This window comes from Hoplias malabaricus, chromosome 2, assembly GCF_029633855.1.
Source record: "Hoplias malabaricus isolate fHopMal1 chromosome 2, fHopMal1.hap1, whole genome shotgun sequence".
In the NCBI taxonomy this organism is placed as follows: Eukaryota; Metazoa; Chordata; class Actinopteri; order Characiformes; family Erythrinidae; genus Hoplias; species Hoplias malabaricus.
The window spans coordinates 44,070,339-44,089,014 of record NC_089801.1 but is presented as its reverse complement, the minus strand read 5'-3'; the positions used below and the strand labels follow the sequence as shown (position 1 = coordinate 44,089,014).

The window sequence follows — 18,676 nt, the reverse complement described above, 5'->3', positions numbered from 1 at the left end:
AATGAAAATGATACTAATTTAATATACAATGAATAACAAGAAAAAAATAAAAATAAGGAAAAATCAGTAATTTGGGCTGTGAATGAAAAAGTGCTGAAAAGTGGCATTTTGTCTAACATTGTTTAACCCCGTGGTCTGCCCGGAAAACGCTGAGCAAAACGCCAGTGGACCTCCAGCTTTGACAATGAACCAGCTGTGTCCTGCTCTTTTGTTTTCTGGGACTACATCACTGTTCCTTCTGATGTTTTCTTTTTACAAATACGGCTGATGGTTGGTTGGCATAGGCGGGGATGGTGGGTACGGGTATACCCCCGGAAACATCCCCCCAAAAGATATTATAGCTCGGAGTGAAAAAATATTCCTTTGTCGCAAACCTTTATTTTGAAATTTCGCCACCGAAGTTAACGTTTTTTGGCAGAGTCAGACAAGGTGGGTTTCAGCCTTCGTTAAAGCGCTGTTCAAATATAAAGCTGCTGGGGGACTACTGACGTGCAGACTGACCAATTAAATGTTTACAGAGAAGGTTATCGACCAATAACGGTAGCTCTACAGACAGACCGTCCAATCAGAAGATTTTAGGTTACTTCACCACGCCCCCTTCTCACTCAAGCGAACCAAACGGAGTAGGGGAGGGCGGGACTAGTTTGTGAACGAAACGCTTTTTGAAGTTCTATGTAAGCTCTAGAAAAACAAAATCCCGGACGTTTGTGAAATTCCGCCCGGACATTTGTTTAAGTTTAAAAAAGACAACATGTCCGGGTAAAAGAGGACGCCTGGTCACCCTAAATTAACCATCAAAGTTAGTTTTTACCAGCTCTGGGCAAAACAGGTAACAATGAAGGCTAATTACAGTTACGAAAACGGCTTGTATATAACACCTTGTTTGGGCAACACAGGAGGATTTGGGAGTTAGTGAACGTTAATATTAACTGTTTTCAGGTTGTCAGAAAGCACTCTAAACATGCAGCAAGTTAACGTTAGTCTCTGGCTGTGTCCCAAACCGTCCCAGACAACTTTACTGTTCTTTAAAAAAAAAAAAAAAAAAAAAAAAAAAAAAATGTGTAAGCGACAACAGGTTTTACACACAAGGACAAGATCACATCACAATCAGTCATTAACCCTAGCTTACATTATTTTAAATATGTATTGTCTTGTTAGGAGAATGCTGATGAAGACAGGGGAGTATTGCTTTGTCTGAAATATATTATTAATATATAATTAATATATTTTATCAGAAGAACACTGATGTAGAATTAGAAGACTGCTGCAGGATGTGAGGTGAAGTTTTAAAATGTAAGAAATGTAATAAATCAAATGATACGGAATCTATGCTTCATTTAAAAAACAGCCAGACTTTCCACAGCCAGACATTGAAGTTTCATTCATTCATTCGTTCATTGTCTGTAACCACTTATCGCCCTGCTAAGGACTGGTGCCGCATCCAGGGTGTGTTCCTGCCCTGCACCCAGTGATTCCGGGTAGGCTCCGGACCCACCGCGACCCTGAACTTTATAAGCGGAATGAAAGGACGAAATAATTGTTAAACTGTGAATTGTAAATTGTGAATGCACTGCTGATGCAGTGGCACTTATTGAGATCTTAGAGAGACATACACTGCAGTCAAGGGCACGTCTTTTCCTGGAACGTTCATGGTTATTTCAGCAAGAAAATAACAGGCCTCGTTCTGTGCAAGCTACGGCGAGGTGGCTTCATTGATACTGTGTTTGTGTGTGTGTGTTTGGCTGACCTGCCCGTGGTCCAGATCTGTTTCCTGTGCGCATCATGAAGAAGAGAATCAGGCAATGACAACCATAGACTGCTAAGCAGCTGAAGTCTGGCATCAAAAATTAATTTAGCAAAACTGCAGCAATTAGTTTCCTCAGTTTCTAAACTCTTAAACAGTGTCTGTAAATAAGAAGGTGATAGAACACAGGGGAAACATACCTCTGTCCCAACTGTTTTTGAGTGTGATGCAGGTGTCAGACACTAAATATGTTTATAAAATATAATAGTGTTTTTCAGTAACAACACCAGAAAACTTTTCTTTGTCTCTAGAGAGAGAGAGAGAAGGAGAAAGAGAGCGAGCTGTCATGGATGTCAGTCTGATTACAGAGCTACAACATTCTCACAGCTTTAGGCACTGTGGGCGGAGCTACAGCAAAGTCTTATTTATTATACGTATTCCCTGGTTTTTTACTTATAAAATATATATTGCAAAAAACATGTACAGATTTGTTTCTCTGCACATAAATCGGAGATATTATGCCACACCTCCACAATTCGGTCTGAGAAGTTGATAGTATGTTGTATTTCTTTCACTCCAAGTGATCCTAAATAAAATGTAGACTCTGAATTTCTTCAGTTTCTTCTTTTGTGTCTTTTGTTTTCTTTTCTCAGTGAGGGTTTCTTCTCTCCAGCTACACATCCTTTGAGATAAACAGTTTTTTGCTTTCTGTGGATTTTATGCAGGTCCAGAGTGAGAGTATAACTTATGTTTTCTCCTGACCTCACAAAGATGGAAGTTTTGAATGCTGTTTATCTGATGTGGAATGTTGCACGGTTGTTAAGAGTTCCATCTTATCCCTACGCAGGAGGTTTAACATCTTTGAGTTCCTCTAGGATAAAATCCGGAAGATCTAACAGAAAGTGAATCACTTCTGAGTTTTAAATCAGCCATGTTAATGTAGGGTTTTTACAGTTTTAAATTTGTAGTATTTTAACACACACACACACACACACACACATTTCTAGTCTATATTGATCAATCTATGATGATAATGATGAATATCCTGAACCCTCATACAGTCCTACTCCACTACATGTTAAGTAGACACACGTAAAATGATCCATTCCAAGCTAAATAATACAGCACTCACAGGCGACATGATGTGTATCTACGGCAGCATTTAAGGTGGAATAGGAAATTCTTATGAGTAGAAATGCCAAAAAGATGATGTAGTCAGTGTAACCGAGTTCATGTGTAATGCTTAATGCTACAGCGCCACCGCGTGGAGCTTACACCTCAAGTCAAGGCAGCATCACATATATGTATTCATTGAAAATATTATACATTACAAACTATATATATATTAATTACATCTACCACAGCTGTGTGCAAAAATTTGGGCACCCCTGGTCAATTTGCTGTGGATATTGCACAAAATATTTAAAATGTATTATATAAGTATAAGTACAAAATATACTTTTATTTCATGCATCATTTATGGAGCATTTTTCAGCAATATAAAATTGGGCTTGTGTGTTTAAATGATGCCCACCATATAAAAATGTTTTCTGTTTTTTGGACACATAATAGACATGCACACACACACATGCACATGTAAATGATGCAAGTAAATAAATGTAAAGTGTATTGTGTGTTGCACTGTGAGCTTTATCTGGTTGTGTGCTGATGTTTAGCAGCGTGTCTGTCTCCAGGCGGTCTGTCGTCCTGTGAGATCCAGTGACCCGCGATGACCCCCAGAACCAAACAAATAGACACAGACGCTTGGGAGCAATAAGGCCTCATTTCTTTACACTTTTCAAACACAACAGTGCGGTGCTGTAGTGCTACTTATGATTGGAATTATAATGAATAATATTAATAGGCTGGACATGACATTCATGAGTAAATGAAATATAGACAACTTAATTCGCATCACTTTTTCAAAACTAAAGTGGATAACTCTCTCTCTCTCCCTCTCTCTCTCTCTCTCTCTCTCTCTCTCTCTCTCTCTCTCTCTCTATATATATATATATATATATATATATATATATATATATATGTCAGCCAGCTCATTTACATTGGTCAGTCTTAGAGACATGAGACATTTTTATGTGTTTTTTAAGGATTTTGTTTTTTGTTAATACACATTTCTGACTCCCAAACATGCATCTCATTTTAATACTCATTCCTGCACTGTAAAACTTGAGTGGGGTTTTGGAATTAAACTTGTAGACAATTAAAGTTGCAGTCTGTCATTTCTACCAACAAAAAAAATAGCCAACAATATTTACAAATGTTGCTGTTAATTATTATTATTATTATTATTATTATTATTATTTACATTTGTTTGTACAATTCCATCTCCTGGGAGATGAAGAATCAAAATAAAATGTCTTTGAACCAATCGTTTATTTTGCTCCACGGAGCAGGTCTCCCACATTGGGGCTGCTATATTTTGTTACAGGTTTAGTTGAAAATCTCTGATAAATGCACTACTGTTCACTAGGTGTCAGTTTAATATGTGTTATGTTTCATAACGTAAAGACGAATCATGGGAGAAGTGAGTGACTGTACTTTTAATTCATTTATACAACTGGCGACTGGAATCCGCTAGAGGGCGCCAGAGCACTGTGAAATATAACCTCACTGAGGCTATATTCACAAATTAACTGCGTTCTCTAGAAATGATTGGTGCTCCATCCATATTGACTACATTTAGGCTGAGTTTGGAGTCTCTGCTGAGTGTCCGAATGTCACAGCAGTCTAGTGAAAAGTCTCCCCAGAACCCTTCCATTAAAGGCCCTCATTTTAGATTATAAAAGGGAAAAAAACACACACCCCCCAAAAAACCAGGTGTCCACAAACTTATGGCCCGTGATATTTCTACCCGTTTACAGGCAGAGCCGTGGGCGGGGCTAAAGCAACCAACCACATTGCGGGTGGGCGGGGCTTGTCTGTAAACGGGTTGGGAAAGAAACCCCGTGCTGTCTGTGTGTAAAGAGCTGCAGCTGTGTTCAGAGTAGCGTCGCCTGTTTTCAGGTCAGTACTTTTAATTTTCTCCTCTTTTTAAAAACCTCATCCCTTTCATAACCTCATACCGAGTTTAGACTGCGTTTAAAAATAAGGCAGCAAACAAGACAAACACAGCTTTTAATGATTACAGCGCTTAATGATGTTGACTGATTCATACCACCTTAATAAGACCTCATACACAGACCCGCCACAACATTAAAACCACCTCCCTGTTTCTTCCCTCACAGTCCCCTTGTAGTTCTACATTCATAGTCCTGTATTTGTTGCTCTGAATGCTTATACGCGTTAGCCCCCTTTCACCCTTCCCTTCAATAGTCAGGGCAACCAGAGCAGGTAGGCTATGATTTGGGTGGTGGATGATTCTCTGACGTGGTGCCGCTGTGTTAAACTCTGTTAGACACACCTACCTCCAACGTTGGGCCAATGTCCCACTTGTAGATGTAAAGTCAGAGATAGTGGCTCATCTGTTGCTTCACAGCTTTAGGGGAAAGTGCTTTAATTTGTGAAGTTTCCATACTCTACAAATCACATTCTTTACTCTTGGAACAGTCTCCTTTTGCGATATCTGGAGGGTCAACCCCCTTTGGCCTCATCTGAGCAGCAGGTTGTTGCAGGGTTGCTGTCACCTTGGAGCCTCTTGTAAAATGATGATGAATGTTGCCAGATGATTATGAGAATTAACTTCAATATATTCCACAGTGTTCTGTAATTCAGATCACAACTCAAAGTTTTTTGTATTGAAGGCTTCAACATGCACTGACCCGTGGTCTGGACCCTGACTGGGTAATGGTTCTGTCCAGATCCATGATCATTTTTTGATCAATGTCATGACAAGAGTACAGATCATGCACAGCTAATTTCTTAATAAGGCAGTAGATGACTGAATGAAGCCAGTCAAACTGAGTGTTACCCCGTTGTGGCCAGTTCACTACAGACAGCAAGAAGGACGTGTCAAACATGAAGTTTGGTCCTTTGCTACATGGACTAGCAACTGGTCCTAATGGCTTTAGAATTTATGGAAATGTAAGTAGTTTTCTAACCGCGATCTCTATCTATTACACTGTTTGATATGTATTAGTTTAGCTCTTGTATTAGCTGAACATTTCCTGTAGAGTTTTCATGTATTTGCAGAGATAGGAGATAAAGGCATCCAAGTGAAGAGGGCTGGGCATGGCAGGAATTGGGTGGCGTCTGATATGAAAGGAGAGGGGCTGCCCATTTAGCTTTGTTTGGAAAGGCAAAGTGCTGCTATTGTTGGTTAATTAGCTGCGGTAGAACCAAACTTGACGAGGAGACAATGTGGCCCACTTGATTATGGTGTTGTAGCTCCAGGTCTTGCCTGTTGACCTCAGGATGTTGGTCCTCTTTGTACTGTTTATCTAATGGGGATGGGGGGGGCAAGTCTTCAACAGTTGTTAAGAGTCCTATTTTCTTGATAGATTTCAGAAATTAACTCTCATTTATTAACTTTTGAAATATGAATAGCTGGTGCTTAACTGCTAATTCTCTTTAAATGAAGCGAAGGCAATGTGGTCATTGACTTTTCACAGTGCTAAAATTGCACCAGTGCTATATTATTAATGTGGCAGAGGTCACAGGCCACTGATAATAAAAGAGTTGTCTTAATAGGAATCTTTCTGTTGCCTACACAGCTTCTCTGAGGTGGTGCTGACATTGAAAAGGCACAGCGACAGGTGCAGGTCTCCATTAGAACAGGACTAACATGGAGAACTCATATTACATAAGCAGAGAAAGTGAGAAGGGCCAGACCCCTGCAGCGGTAGGAAATTTCCCTTGATTCCATTCAGAGCCTCGGAAGCCGAGAATGAGCTCCACCACATGCGACAGCGAAGCTCTACACATCAGTTTAATGTGCTAATCTAGGGAAGATGGAGATCTGAATTGAGTATTTGTAGTACTGAAGAAATATTGTCGCTAATATACAAACAGTGTCGCACAAGCTGAGGTTAGGGTTATAATGTATGTAGTGCTGGGCGAATGAGCACAAATCTATATTGTGATTAATTGGACAGTTTATCTTGATTACAGCTATTTTTTTATAATGGTGTGTGATTGTGCACTCCGTTAAACATTAACTGTGGTATAAAATTTAAATTGTGTTTTTTTTGTTTTTTTTTTTTTGTCCGTGTTTGACTTCATGTTCAATGCCATCTTCAAGTCCGAACATGGCCACAGACGCATTTCTCTTTTGTACAATCTGCTCAAGAAGCTTGATCGGCCTCTGTGTTTACATTCTCCACCATGTTGCTTGCATGTGATAGATTGAATGAAGCCGAAGCATATTATTCTTTCCTGTTTTCTTTTGTGAATAAGCAGCGTGACAGGAGCAAGTGACTACAGTGTGATTGTCTAACTCAGGAATAGGTGGAAGCCGTAGTTGTTCAGACTTGGCAAAATCCTTGGACAAATACCTGAGAAGATCTGCTTTGCATGGTTGCTTCTTCCTGATTTTCTAAGAGAGATAAGAGAGAGTCTGTTGCTTGGCAACAAGCTTCATCTACAATGTTAAAGCAGGGCTTTCTTAATACATTACTGAAAGAGTGGCGCTAGGAGTGCTAACGAGTGCACACTACCTGTCATTCACTGTTTGGAGGCAGTGCTCCTCTCCAAGGAGAGGAGCAATTCACTCTCTCTCTCTGTGTGTGTGTGTGTGTGTGTGTGTGTGTTTATACATGCTGTGTGAGCTCAGTGTTGTCTAATCTCAAAACCAGATGTATTCAGATGGGAATGTCTGGAATTTTGGCAGAGTTGCGGTTTGAGATTAGGCAGATTTTATTTTATTTCCCTCCTTCTCCCTTGTATCTTGTGATTTGCCTCATTTTTTGCCTCTTTCCCTGTCAATCATTAACTTACCCTCAGTGCCTGTTCACATTTGTGATTGGTTTACATTCAGGTTTCACCTGGACCACCTGGAAAGCCAGGTGTAAACACTCCACCTCCTCAGGCCACACTGAGGTTGGTTTACAATCAAATCCACATTCTGAGGTGGTTGGATACCAGTCTTGACATTTAACACATGTGGAAATTAAGTATGTGTTTAGATATCAAAATGCCAGGCTTTGTCCTTAAAGGCAACATTGATGATTTTGGTGAGCTGGTGTTCACCAGAAGCTATGCGCCATTTAAGGTGTTTTAAGGTGTGTGTTTGAGGAAAGAAATGACGGTTCTTTGCACGTGGCTGAAGATTAACTTGTCTGTAAGTTTTTATTCACTGTTTGAATAACCATACACACTCATTTGTAATTTGAATTGTTGCTGTAGCACATTTGCTCTGTGTTTACTTTCATGCAGTTAGAGCTCTCCAGAATTTAGAGTCAGTTCCACTTAAGGTGATCTGAAACAAAACAAAAATAATAAATATTATCCACATATGGAGCAGGAATAAAGCAATATCCTCATCTCTTTTTGTGATTTTCAACTTTTGGAGGTCTCTTCGTGCCTAGCGTACTAGACCAATACCCTTTGTTTGTTTTTTTTTACCCATTTTACAGACACCGGGGCTTCGTTACAACATTAGACCAGTTTTGAGTGCACAAACTGACTGCAGAGGAGCATATGCTGAGCAAATATATTCTGAATTTTCTATAAAATGTTTTTAGATTAAAATCTCTTTCTCCCTTAACTGACACTTAACACTGCCGATCTCGCACTCATGTTTATAACTCCTCTGACCAAATCATAACAGCTGCGGGACACAGTTGTCTCCTCTGCTGATGATTGGATCATTTGCTGCCACTTCTTAACATCTCCTTCTGTTGTTTGACTCCATATAATGCACTGGTTGTTGTCAGGGAGAAACCATCCCAAATCGTTTCTGACTCCCTGTGTAGTGCACTACGTATCAATTAGTATATTTCTGCTTGCAGACAGCCTTTCAAATGTCTCACTATTAGACAGTTGAGATTCCGCACATGGACACACTTCTATACTGGACAAACCTGAGCACAGTTTTGAAGAAGATCATTTCTTTACCTTTGTAGTGATCTTTGTAGGGAGTAAGAGCCATTAAGCTCTGGGCCCACCACAACCTTGATCAGAATGAAAAAGCTACAGAATGAAAGAATGAATTAATAAATAATACTTTTCATGAATATCGTTGGTTAGTTTTCGGTGGCAAAAATAACTTATGTCTCCTTTAATGTAAAATGTAAACAGGCGCTCAGTTGACTTCCACAACATGGACAAGGAGGACTGTAAAAGTGTGTGTTTTGGAGTTGATCCAGTATCCGTTCCTTCAACTGGAGTAGTGCCCCACGGTGTGTTCATCATTTCTGGATGTAGTTATATCCCCTTCTTTTATACTGACGTATTCCCTCTGGGCTCTGTTAGTCCTGCTATCACAGTGAATGCTAATCATATTATTCATTCACTGTCTGCATGGGTTCGTCCGGTCTCTCTCTGTGCTCCTTTGTCATTTTTTTCCTCCTGTTTATTATCTTTTGATGTGGTGTTGGTGTGTGTTGAAGGCGATCCCACCCAGCACCTGTTATTACTAAGGTATAATGATGCTTTCACAGTGGTGTTTGCTTTTACAGCTATTGGTGCCTTTTGGAAAAGAGATTGTGGCCACAACCTGTAGCTTAACTGCACTCAGATGGTAACTAGTATCTTCAGAGAATCTTAGCATGGCCAAAGACCACCTCCTTTTACTGGAAAGGGTGTTTTGTCTGACCACTGCTTGTGTGTGACCTTCAGGGGCATCTACAAAAAAAATGTGCTACAACAAAAACACACGCACTGTAAACAAACTGGAGGGTCCACTGGAAAATGCTTAAGGGCTACTACAAAATCTAAAAAATACTAAAAAAGTATTTTTAGAAATGTAATGCTTAACTTAAAATACATGTTTACAAATCAAACACAGGACAAGGTCTGTGTTGTGGTACACACAAAATATGACTTTTTGTGTGTACCTTGCATTGCTATACCACACTGGAAACACACTGAATGTATACTATATCTAGGAAAATTCAGTTTGCCGATATGTAGTTGGATGATCTGTAATTTTCCAAAAATTACCATTAATATTTACTAATTTTTCAGATATTTCAGTGCAACTTACCTGTGTTGAAACAATGCTAGGTAACATGTTCATCTTAAAATTAGTTTCAAAATCATTGTGGTGCTCCACTGAGCTGTAATAGGAGAATAGAGCCACTGTCATTGCCAAACTGGGCTCAGCACTGCAGAAACTGCACTATGTAGAAGGGTAGGAGATCATCCCTCCACCCTCCCCCTTGACTTCAGCACAGTGTTGTAAAGGTGAATTATACTAGTGTTGCTGTCAACTTGTGAATTTATTCAAGTATCATCATATGGTCATAAATTCTTTGTTACTGGATTTTAGAGGTGGTGTATCACCAGTAACTGCGTTATTTAATGCTTTGTAATTTCAACCTGAAGTCACTCAATCCCAGTAGATACAGACATTGTTCATGTGGATTCAAGTTTATCAGTTACTCAAATTTACAAAATTACAAAGACCTTTTTGAAATCATCATTGAGTGATTCAGCAATAACATTTTCTCTGATTGATCTACTCAACCAAGAAACTCAATAGGTTAATCAGAGTTGAGAACCAGAAATAATCAGGAGCTGGGAAGTTTGGAAGGTTATCCAGTTTTTAAATTGAACACAGAAACTTATGGGTGTGGTTGATTCCTGCTCTGAGGTCTATGTTTGTTTTGGTTGGATGCTGGTGAAACCTGTAGAGAAAGGGGTAAGATCTTGGCATATGATAATATTATCAGTTAGAGTAGGCAGAAATGATGTGGGAACCTGAATGGAAGTATAACTCTGAAGTATACATGTAGAGGTCGGAAAAAAACAAGGCAGTCTCATGGGTTTTAATGCCTGTTTGACATTGTTATGAATATTTTCAGCAACAGATCAGGCTACTAAGCTTCTAAAATACACACGTTTTCCTATGGTTCATGTTATTTTTGCAGCTGATAGATAACCACATGCTCTGGAAAATGTCTCTTTAGCACATGCTTCCCAGCTGTTAGCCATGTGCTTTAACCACTGCTTCTAAATTGTACATCTCACGTTACAGACCTCCCTTACAACCCAATCACAAGCAGCACAGAGTGGTGTCTATGAGAATAGCAGTTTAGCATGTTAGCAAGTTGAGGAAGATTACTGAGGTCAGTTTTTGGAGGGTTTAGCCATGCATGGTTAGTTAACAACACATAATTCTTGCTCTATTCTTGCATGCAGCTGGACATATTTTGGCAGGATACATTTGACAAAGTACATATTTGTGGTGTTGAAGTCAACAAGTTCTTCTTCCCACCCATATTTAGCCCAGACTTTCCTCAGAAATGTTCCTGTATGAAGTCAGTGGTCACTACTTCCCTGTTAGCTACGACCACTACAGTACCTCCAGTCCAGGATGATATGTAGCACATGCTTTCACTGTGAAGAAACTTTTAAACTTGCTGTATTAGTTCAGCACTAATAAAGATTACACACTTGGAGGAGAATGCTAAGCTAACTCTGCTATGCCAGCTAACACACTATTGCACTAATTAGCACTGTGCTTGTGATGAAGGAAGAGGGAGGGCCATCCTACTCACTCAGAGCAATGCTAGTGGCTCTCTGTAGGACTCCTGGTCTCAAGGAAATCCTGTATTACCCTGTGTTCACATTAGCATGTGACATATGTGACTAGAGACTAGTAATTTTATGTAAACGAATAATGACAAAGTGAAGTGACTTAATCTGCCTAAGTTGAGGAGACATTAGTGACTTGTTGCCTGCTGATGTGAACACAAGGACACACACGCACACACACACACACACCTCATGTAACCCTGGATGATCTGATATCAATACCATGAGGGAGAGGGAGGGCCAGAGAGAAAGTGGACGAAAAATGGATCAAAAGGTTGAAAGAAAGGGAATTTAATGGTGGACGTTTGCTGAGTGGAGACGTGGCTGATTGAACGCAGCACACCCTCACACGCGCACACACACATACATGCACACAGCTGTCAGCCTTAGTCATGTTCTAAATTCTTCCATGGCTTTGCCTTTGGTCACTTTTCCAACAAACTCTCCCCACTGTCTGTTGTGTGTGTGTCGATGAGTGCTGCGCTCACAATGGCAGCTGAATCTGAAATGAGGGTAAATCTGAATGATGGTGCAAGTGGATCAAACACAGCAAGGTGCTTAGTTTTATGGCTGATGAGTGTGTACAGCTGACAGTTAATGTCTTCACAGAAATGTGTGTGAGAAAAAGAGAGCTACAGGTCAAATGCTACATGTTTTTACAAACACACACACGTGTGCTGTCGTTTCTCATTCTGAGCAGCTGCATACTGCACAAAGCTGCTTTTTCCATTTTCGTCCAAATAATTTCAATCACTCTCTCTGTCTCTTCCTTTCTTTCACTCTCTCTCTCTCTCTCTCTCTCTCTCTCACTCTCACTCTTTGTGTGTGTGTGTGTGTGTCATACAGCCGTTCATGTGACCTTCATGGCATTTTACATTTGTGGACACACACGCACTTACATTAGCAGGGACTGAATGTGTCGATAACCAACTTAGTCACACAGAATATATTGTGTGTGTGAATTCCAGCATTGTGTGTGTGTGACCAGTGTTGGGTCAATATCACACACTTGGAAGTTGCTTCATTATAACTGCTTCTACTCACGCTACTATCAGCTAACACTCGCTCTGCTGCTATTCACAGCTCACACACTGTATACACACATACACACACAGATAAGAACAGGGATTCTTATTTGAGAAATTCCAGGATCACTCTGATTTTTAAAACATTATATACACACCCAGGCATATGCACACACACACACACACACACACCAGGAGTTTTTATTGCTTTGCCCTTCGCTGAGGAAGCGTCAGTCTGAGAGAGAGGGGGAGAGTGACAAAGGGCTATAGAAGAGAAGAGAGAGGAAGAAGAATACAAAAGAGGGTGAGTCTGAGGAAAGAGACGGACAAACACGCACACTATATATATATATATACATATATATAGTGTGTGTGAGAGAGAGAGAGAGTGTGTGAGTAAGTGAGTGAGTGACGGATATAGGGGGAGAAAAGTCAAAGACAGCGATAGTTTGGACAGAGAGAGAGGGATTGAGAGAGCTGCTGTTTGACTGGCTGTTGCTGTGCTATTTTAAGTGTTGAGGAACTCATAACTCCACCATCGCCATCAGTAGAAACACACACACACACACATACACACACACACACACACACACACACACACAGACTCTGGCCTTGTCTAAAAAACCTTGCCCTGGAGTAACCTGTTTCATTCTCCACCACCCCCCACAAAACACACACACAGCCTCCCAGTCCTGCAGGAACAGTGTGGGGATGAGTTGAGTAAATGTATGTCTTCATTTCCTCTTTGGTTTGAGGAGAACTCTGAACAACTTTAGCTCAGTCACGAGTGTGAGGGTGTGTCTGTGGGAGTGTGTGGTGTGTGTTGGGGGGGAGAGGGAGTTTTGTGTGTGTGTGTGCGCGCGTGCGCGTGTGTGTGTGATGGGTCAGGTAGAAGGGCAGGATAACTAGAGAGCATATCTGTGTGATCATTGAAGGGCATTGATACATTTTTTGTCCACTCTGGCTCTACTCTTCTTTACACTAGATGCTGGAACATTGCTGGTTGCTGGACACATCCTATGCTAGACTTGGTCTGCTACATGAGTGTGTCTCCTAAGGTCCATGAACCTCTCACACTCTGACATCTTGTTACAGCTCTAACACTCCAGACTGAAATTAAAGAGGACATATTCTTCCTTTTTCCATGAGGGAAAACTAATTTTGGATCTTAACTCATCATTTGAAACATCTGTGACCTGCTTTGGTCAAAACCCCACAAGCCCCACAACAGCATCCTCCCCTGTCTAAACAGCACTGTCCAGAACAGCCATTTTCAGTGCCTGTTCCTTTAAACGATTAGTGCACAGCAGTGAGGAGCGAGGAGCAGAAGCTCTGGTTGTTAGCCATTTTTGCTCTGTTCTCTTTTTTTCTCAGTTTATACTCGGTGCTCTTTCTCTGCACATGTTGAATGTTTTGCTCTGCTCTCACACAAATATGGGTCCAGCCTTGTGATTGGACAGAGTTGGACATCTTCACTCTTTGCTTTTAATCTGCTTTATTAATCTAGAGGGCAAACAGAGCCAAGGGAGCTGTGATTTTGTAGGAAGCATCAAGCAACAAATATTGATTAAATAAATGAGTTACGACATGGAGACATGACAAAATCTAGCGATTGTGTTCAGCAATCTCAAAGGTGAGTGACATCTGGTGTGACCCTCGACACTCCCACAATAGACAACCATGAGACTCTACGACTGATTGATGCTAGCTCTATTTGCAAAAGAGAAACAAACAGATCTCATGCTTTTGTTGGTTGTAGGCGTTATTCAGTGGGCGAGGCTTAGTATTTTAATGCGTTAATCATTTGTTTAAGAAGCAGTGACTATTTAGGCCAAATCATTTCATGAAATCAGGGGCAAAATTCTTGCAAAAGAGTCAAGTCAAGAGAGTTTTATTGTCAATACTGCATATGTACAGGACATACAAAGGATTGAAATTACGTTACTCTCCTCTCCAAGATGCAGTAACATTTAACAAAAATAGATTAAATTCAACTAAGCTAAGTATATAAATATATGAAAGTGAACAAACAGAAGACAAGTGCAGGACAATAGAAGACAAGTGCAGGACATACGATACCAGCAGCTTACTGATAGACATACATGAGACAATGGGACACTGACTGAAGACAATAACCTGATTTGGAGGTAGGATAATGGATGTACAAGGCAGTGTAAACAATAGTGCAAGATTATCGTATAACATCTAAATAAAGTGAACAAGTGCATACCGGTTCTATTGAGAAAGTCACAGTTAGGTCTGATGAGGAGCTTAAGTGACAGTACCAAAATAAACAGGACCGGTGTAAACAGTAGTGCTAATATAGGGATATGAAGCCTGGAGGCTGGTTAAAGTGGTTGAGTGCCTGCCTGATTTTCAAAGTCACAGTTGGGTATTGGTGGTAATTGACAGGTGCTGAGTAGTGTGTGCGGGGGGCAGAGAAGGGAGAGAGTTCAGCATTCTCACAGCCTTATGGATGGAGCTGTCCCTCAGTCTGCTGGTCCTAGCCCTGAGACTATGCAGTCTTCGCCCTGATGACTGAAGAAGCTGTGTAGCGGGTGGGTGGGATCACCTGCCAAGCAGAGGGTAGGAGGCGGGAGCTGTATAAGTCCTGAAGGCAGGGGAGAGAAGTATCAATGATCTTCTCAGCTGTTCTCACAATACGCTGGAGGGTTCTGTGGCAGGATGCTGGGCAGGCCCCGTACCACACAGTGAAACAGCTAGTCAGGATACTCTCGATGGTCCCACTGTAGAAGGTGATCATGATGGGGGTGGGAGCTCTTGCTGTTCTTAGCTTGCAGAGAAAGTAGAGCTGTTGGTGAGCCTTCTTGGCCAGTGAAAAAAAAGATTTTTGAATGAAAATTAGACTTGAACATGCATTATTTATAAAAGTAAACTATACTTTAAACAATAAACTTTATACAATAAACACATCTTGATCTCCTGGTTATGGATTCAACTTTTTTTTGGTTCTCAATACATCTGGCCTCATTTTCATGTCACGAGTATGGTTTCCAGGGCTTGACTCACTAGTCACATCTGGCTTTTATTTTCTTGGTCCCATGTGACCCTAGCGCAGCACCTGGCAGAACAGCTGGAAACTTCACACAGCTGCAGATATGCCAACTCGCTGATAACCTTTTACTCCAAACTTCAACACCAGCCAATAGAAACGGCTCCTACCTCTGACCTCGGGAGAGTGTTGACCTTCGCCTTGAGATCTGCTGCGGTTAATCACAGAGAGGTGTGGGTCAGAAATGTTTGGTCAGGGACTATTTTGCCTTTTGACACCCTGAAAATGATTTACTGTATATGTGGGAACATTTCTGTGGGGATCTGATAGTATTCAGCCATCGGAGCATTAGTGAGGTCAGGTACTATAGTTGATTAGTTCTGGATAACAACTACTCTAACTCATACCAAAGATATTGGATGGTGTTCCACCACTGCTCCACAGCCCAATGCTGGGTGGGGCTTTTTATCCACAAAGCTGATCATTGACATTGAGAATGCTGTCCAAACACATGGCTCCACTTTTCATTTTGTTACATTACACATTATTGATATTAATTCAGAGATATAAACTGGTCATTTTAGAGGTTTTCCTGAACTCTACCACAAGTGGGAGGCTTTCGTAAGGTTAGGAAAATATATAAGGACATGTATTTTTAAAGAATAAGATGTTCTTATAAATATGTATAATATTAAGAAAAGAACATACTTAAAAATGATTAAAAACTATCATTTTGTAAATCTAACCCCTGGACATATGTGGACAAATAGGGTTAGCCCTGTTGTCTCAGACAGAAGTCAGGTCATAATTGTCTCCTGTCCACACCTGAGGACCTGTTCTGACCCGCAGGGTGATGCAGTGCTGTTAGGTGCGGGTTTTGTTTGGCTGTTATATGATTTAACACAGAGTGTGTCATAGAAGAAGAGGTCAGCACTTGATGTAAATGCACAGGGCTTGTTGCCAAAACACACAAACTCATTTGCAAGCTTGATTTTCCGGTTAAACATCTGGATAAATACGGGACAACTATATTAAAGAGAGTGAAGCGTGACATGATAACATGATATGGACAGTTTCACATTCACCCTGTCACTCACACCTGTGAACACTTTCAAACATTCACCCAGTCACTCACACCTGTGAACACTTTCACACATTCACCCAGTCACTCACACCTGTGAACACTTTCACACATTCACCCTGTCACTCACACCTGTGAACACTTTCACACATTCACCCAGTCACTCACACCTGTGAACACTTTCACACATTCACCCTGTCACTCACACCTGTGAACACTTTCACACATTCACCCTGTCACTCACACCTGTGAACACTTTCACACATTCACCCAGTCACTCACACCTGTGAACACTTTCACACATTCACCCTGTCACTCACACTTGTGAACACTTTCACACATTCACCCTGTCACTCACACCTGTGAACACTTTCAAACATTCACCCAGTAACTCACACTTGTGTACACTTTCACACATTCACCCAGTCACTCACACTTGTGAACACTTTCACACATTCACCCAGTCACTCATACCTGTGAACACTTTCACACATTCACCCAGTCACTCACACCTGTGAACACTTTCACACATTCACCCAGTCACTCACACCTGTGAACACTTTCACACATTCACCCAGTAACTCACACCTGTGAACACTTTCACACATTCACCCAGTCACTCACACTTGTGAACACTTTCACACATTCACCCAGTCACTCACACTTGTGAACACTTTCACACATTCACCCAGTCACTCACACCTGTGAACACTTTCACACATTCACCCAGTCACTCACACCTGTAAACACTTTCACACATTCACCCAGTCACTCACACCTGTGAACACTTTCACACATTCACCCAGTCACTCACACCTGTGAACACTTTCACACATTCACCCAATCACTAATGCCTGTGGACATACGCTCATCCAGTCACTCATACCAGTGGACGCTTTCACATATACACCCAGTCAAACCTGCGGGCAGTTTCACACAATCACCTAGTCACTCACACCTGTGGACAATTTACTCTAATTTGCCCCATTACCTAATATGAATATCAGTGATGTTCATTATGTCTCCCACTGCAGGTCCATAACAGTCTGTACAGTATAAATTAATAAATTACTAAATCTTATCCTAATGTGCATGTGTTCCTCCATTCTCCAGGTTCCTGTGTTGATTCCTTTGAGAAGCGCCCCCTGCTGGCAAAGCGATGCAGGCTCAGGACCTGCTGCGGCAGTTCCGGATCCCGGACCTGATCGACATGAGGCAGTATGTGCGGAGTTTGCCCACCAATGTCCTGATGGGAATGGGGGGGTTTGCCGCCATCACCACCTACTGGTACGCCACGAGACCCAAAGCCCTGAAGCCCCCCTGTGACCTCACCCTGCAGTCTGTGGAGATAGAGGTCAGCACCTTTATACGTCTTATCCACAGCCACATGCCTACCCTCGTCCAAAAATTGCATAGTGCACTTTTTGCAGTGCAGAGCCCACAATAGCACTGACAGAGGCACTATTCTCCCTATTACAGCTCAGTGGACCGTCACAATTTTGAAGCTGTAATTTTAAGGTAGGAATGTTATGTAGTGTTCCTTTAAGCAAATGTAGGAGTCTTATTGGTCCCCATTATTTCTTACCTGGGCAAAGAACTGAAACAAAATATGTCGTCTATTGTCCACAGTTTAACAGAAAACACTGCGACCTTACAAGATATTCTATGTTAATCATGTTACCCTTGGTTAAGCAAATGTAGGGTTATGAGATTTGTTCAAGGACTGTTACTGGACCTCCATACCTAAGCAGGGAATTGATCCCAGTCTGCTTTTTGGAGGGCAGTTCTGTTGTCCACTGTGATTCACCAAAAACTTTTATTTTACATTCATATTAAAGGAATTTATCACTCTTATCCTGAGTGAGCTGGAGATTGTTTGCATCAGATGCATTCTCTCAGTGAAAAACATGCCATGTGCTTTAAGTGTGAGGCGCCACCTGTGCAGCGCACGCAGTAGTCTGGAATATTAGCGGCTCTGTTCTCTACGAGGGCAGTAGGAGAATAAAGTCACTGTAAAGTCTGCCATGAATGTTGCAGGTGTTAATATTCACGTAGATCTACTCTGGGTAAACCCTGGAACAACTTTGGATTACTGTGAATGTGTGAGAAAGGGGCTGTAGTGTTAGGAATCTAGGACTGCCTGAGTGTGGAATCAAACCCTA

At 41.2% G+C, this 18,676-nt stretch overlaps 1 protein-coding gene across 3 annotated transcripts in view; it reads left to right on the top strand.

Annotated features, from left to right (window-relative positions):
* The first annotated feature begins 4,718 nt into the window (after positions 1-4,718).
* acsl1a (acyl-CoA synthetase long chain family member 1a) overlaps positions 4,719-18,676 on the top strand; it is a 31,931-nt gene continuing 17,973 nt past the window's right edge. For 2 of the 3 annotated variants that reach the window (XM_066659819.1, XM_066659821.1), the window contains exons 1-2: positions 4,719-4,765; positions 17,628-17,868. In XM_066659819.1, coding sequence (XP_066515916.1) covers positions 17,674-17,868 — 195 coding nt within the window. In that variant the 5' untranslated portion in view covers positions 4,719-4,765; positions 17,628-17,673. Of the gene's footprint in view, positions 4,766-5,020; positions 5,093-17,627; positions 17,869-18,676 lie in introns of those variants that run through there. The other variant, XM_066659820.1, reaches the window with a different exon arrangement.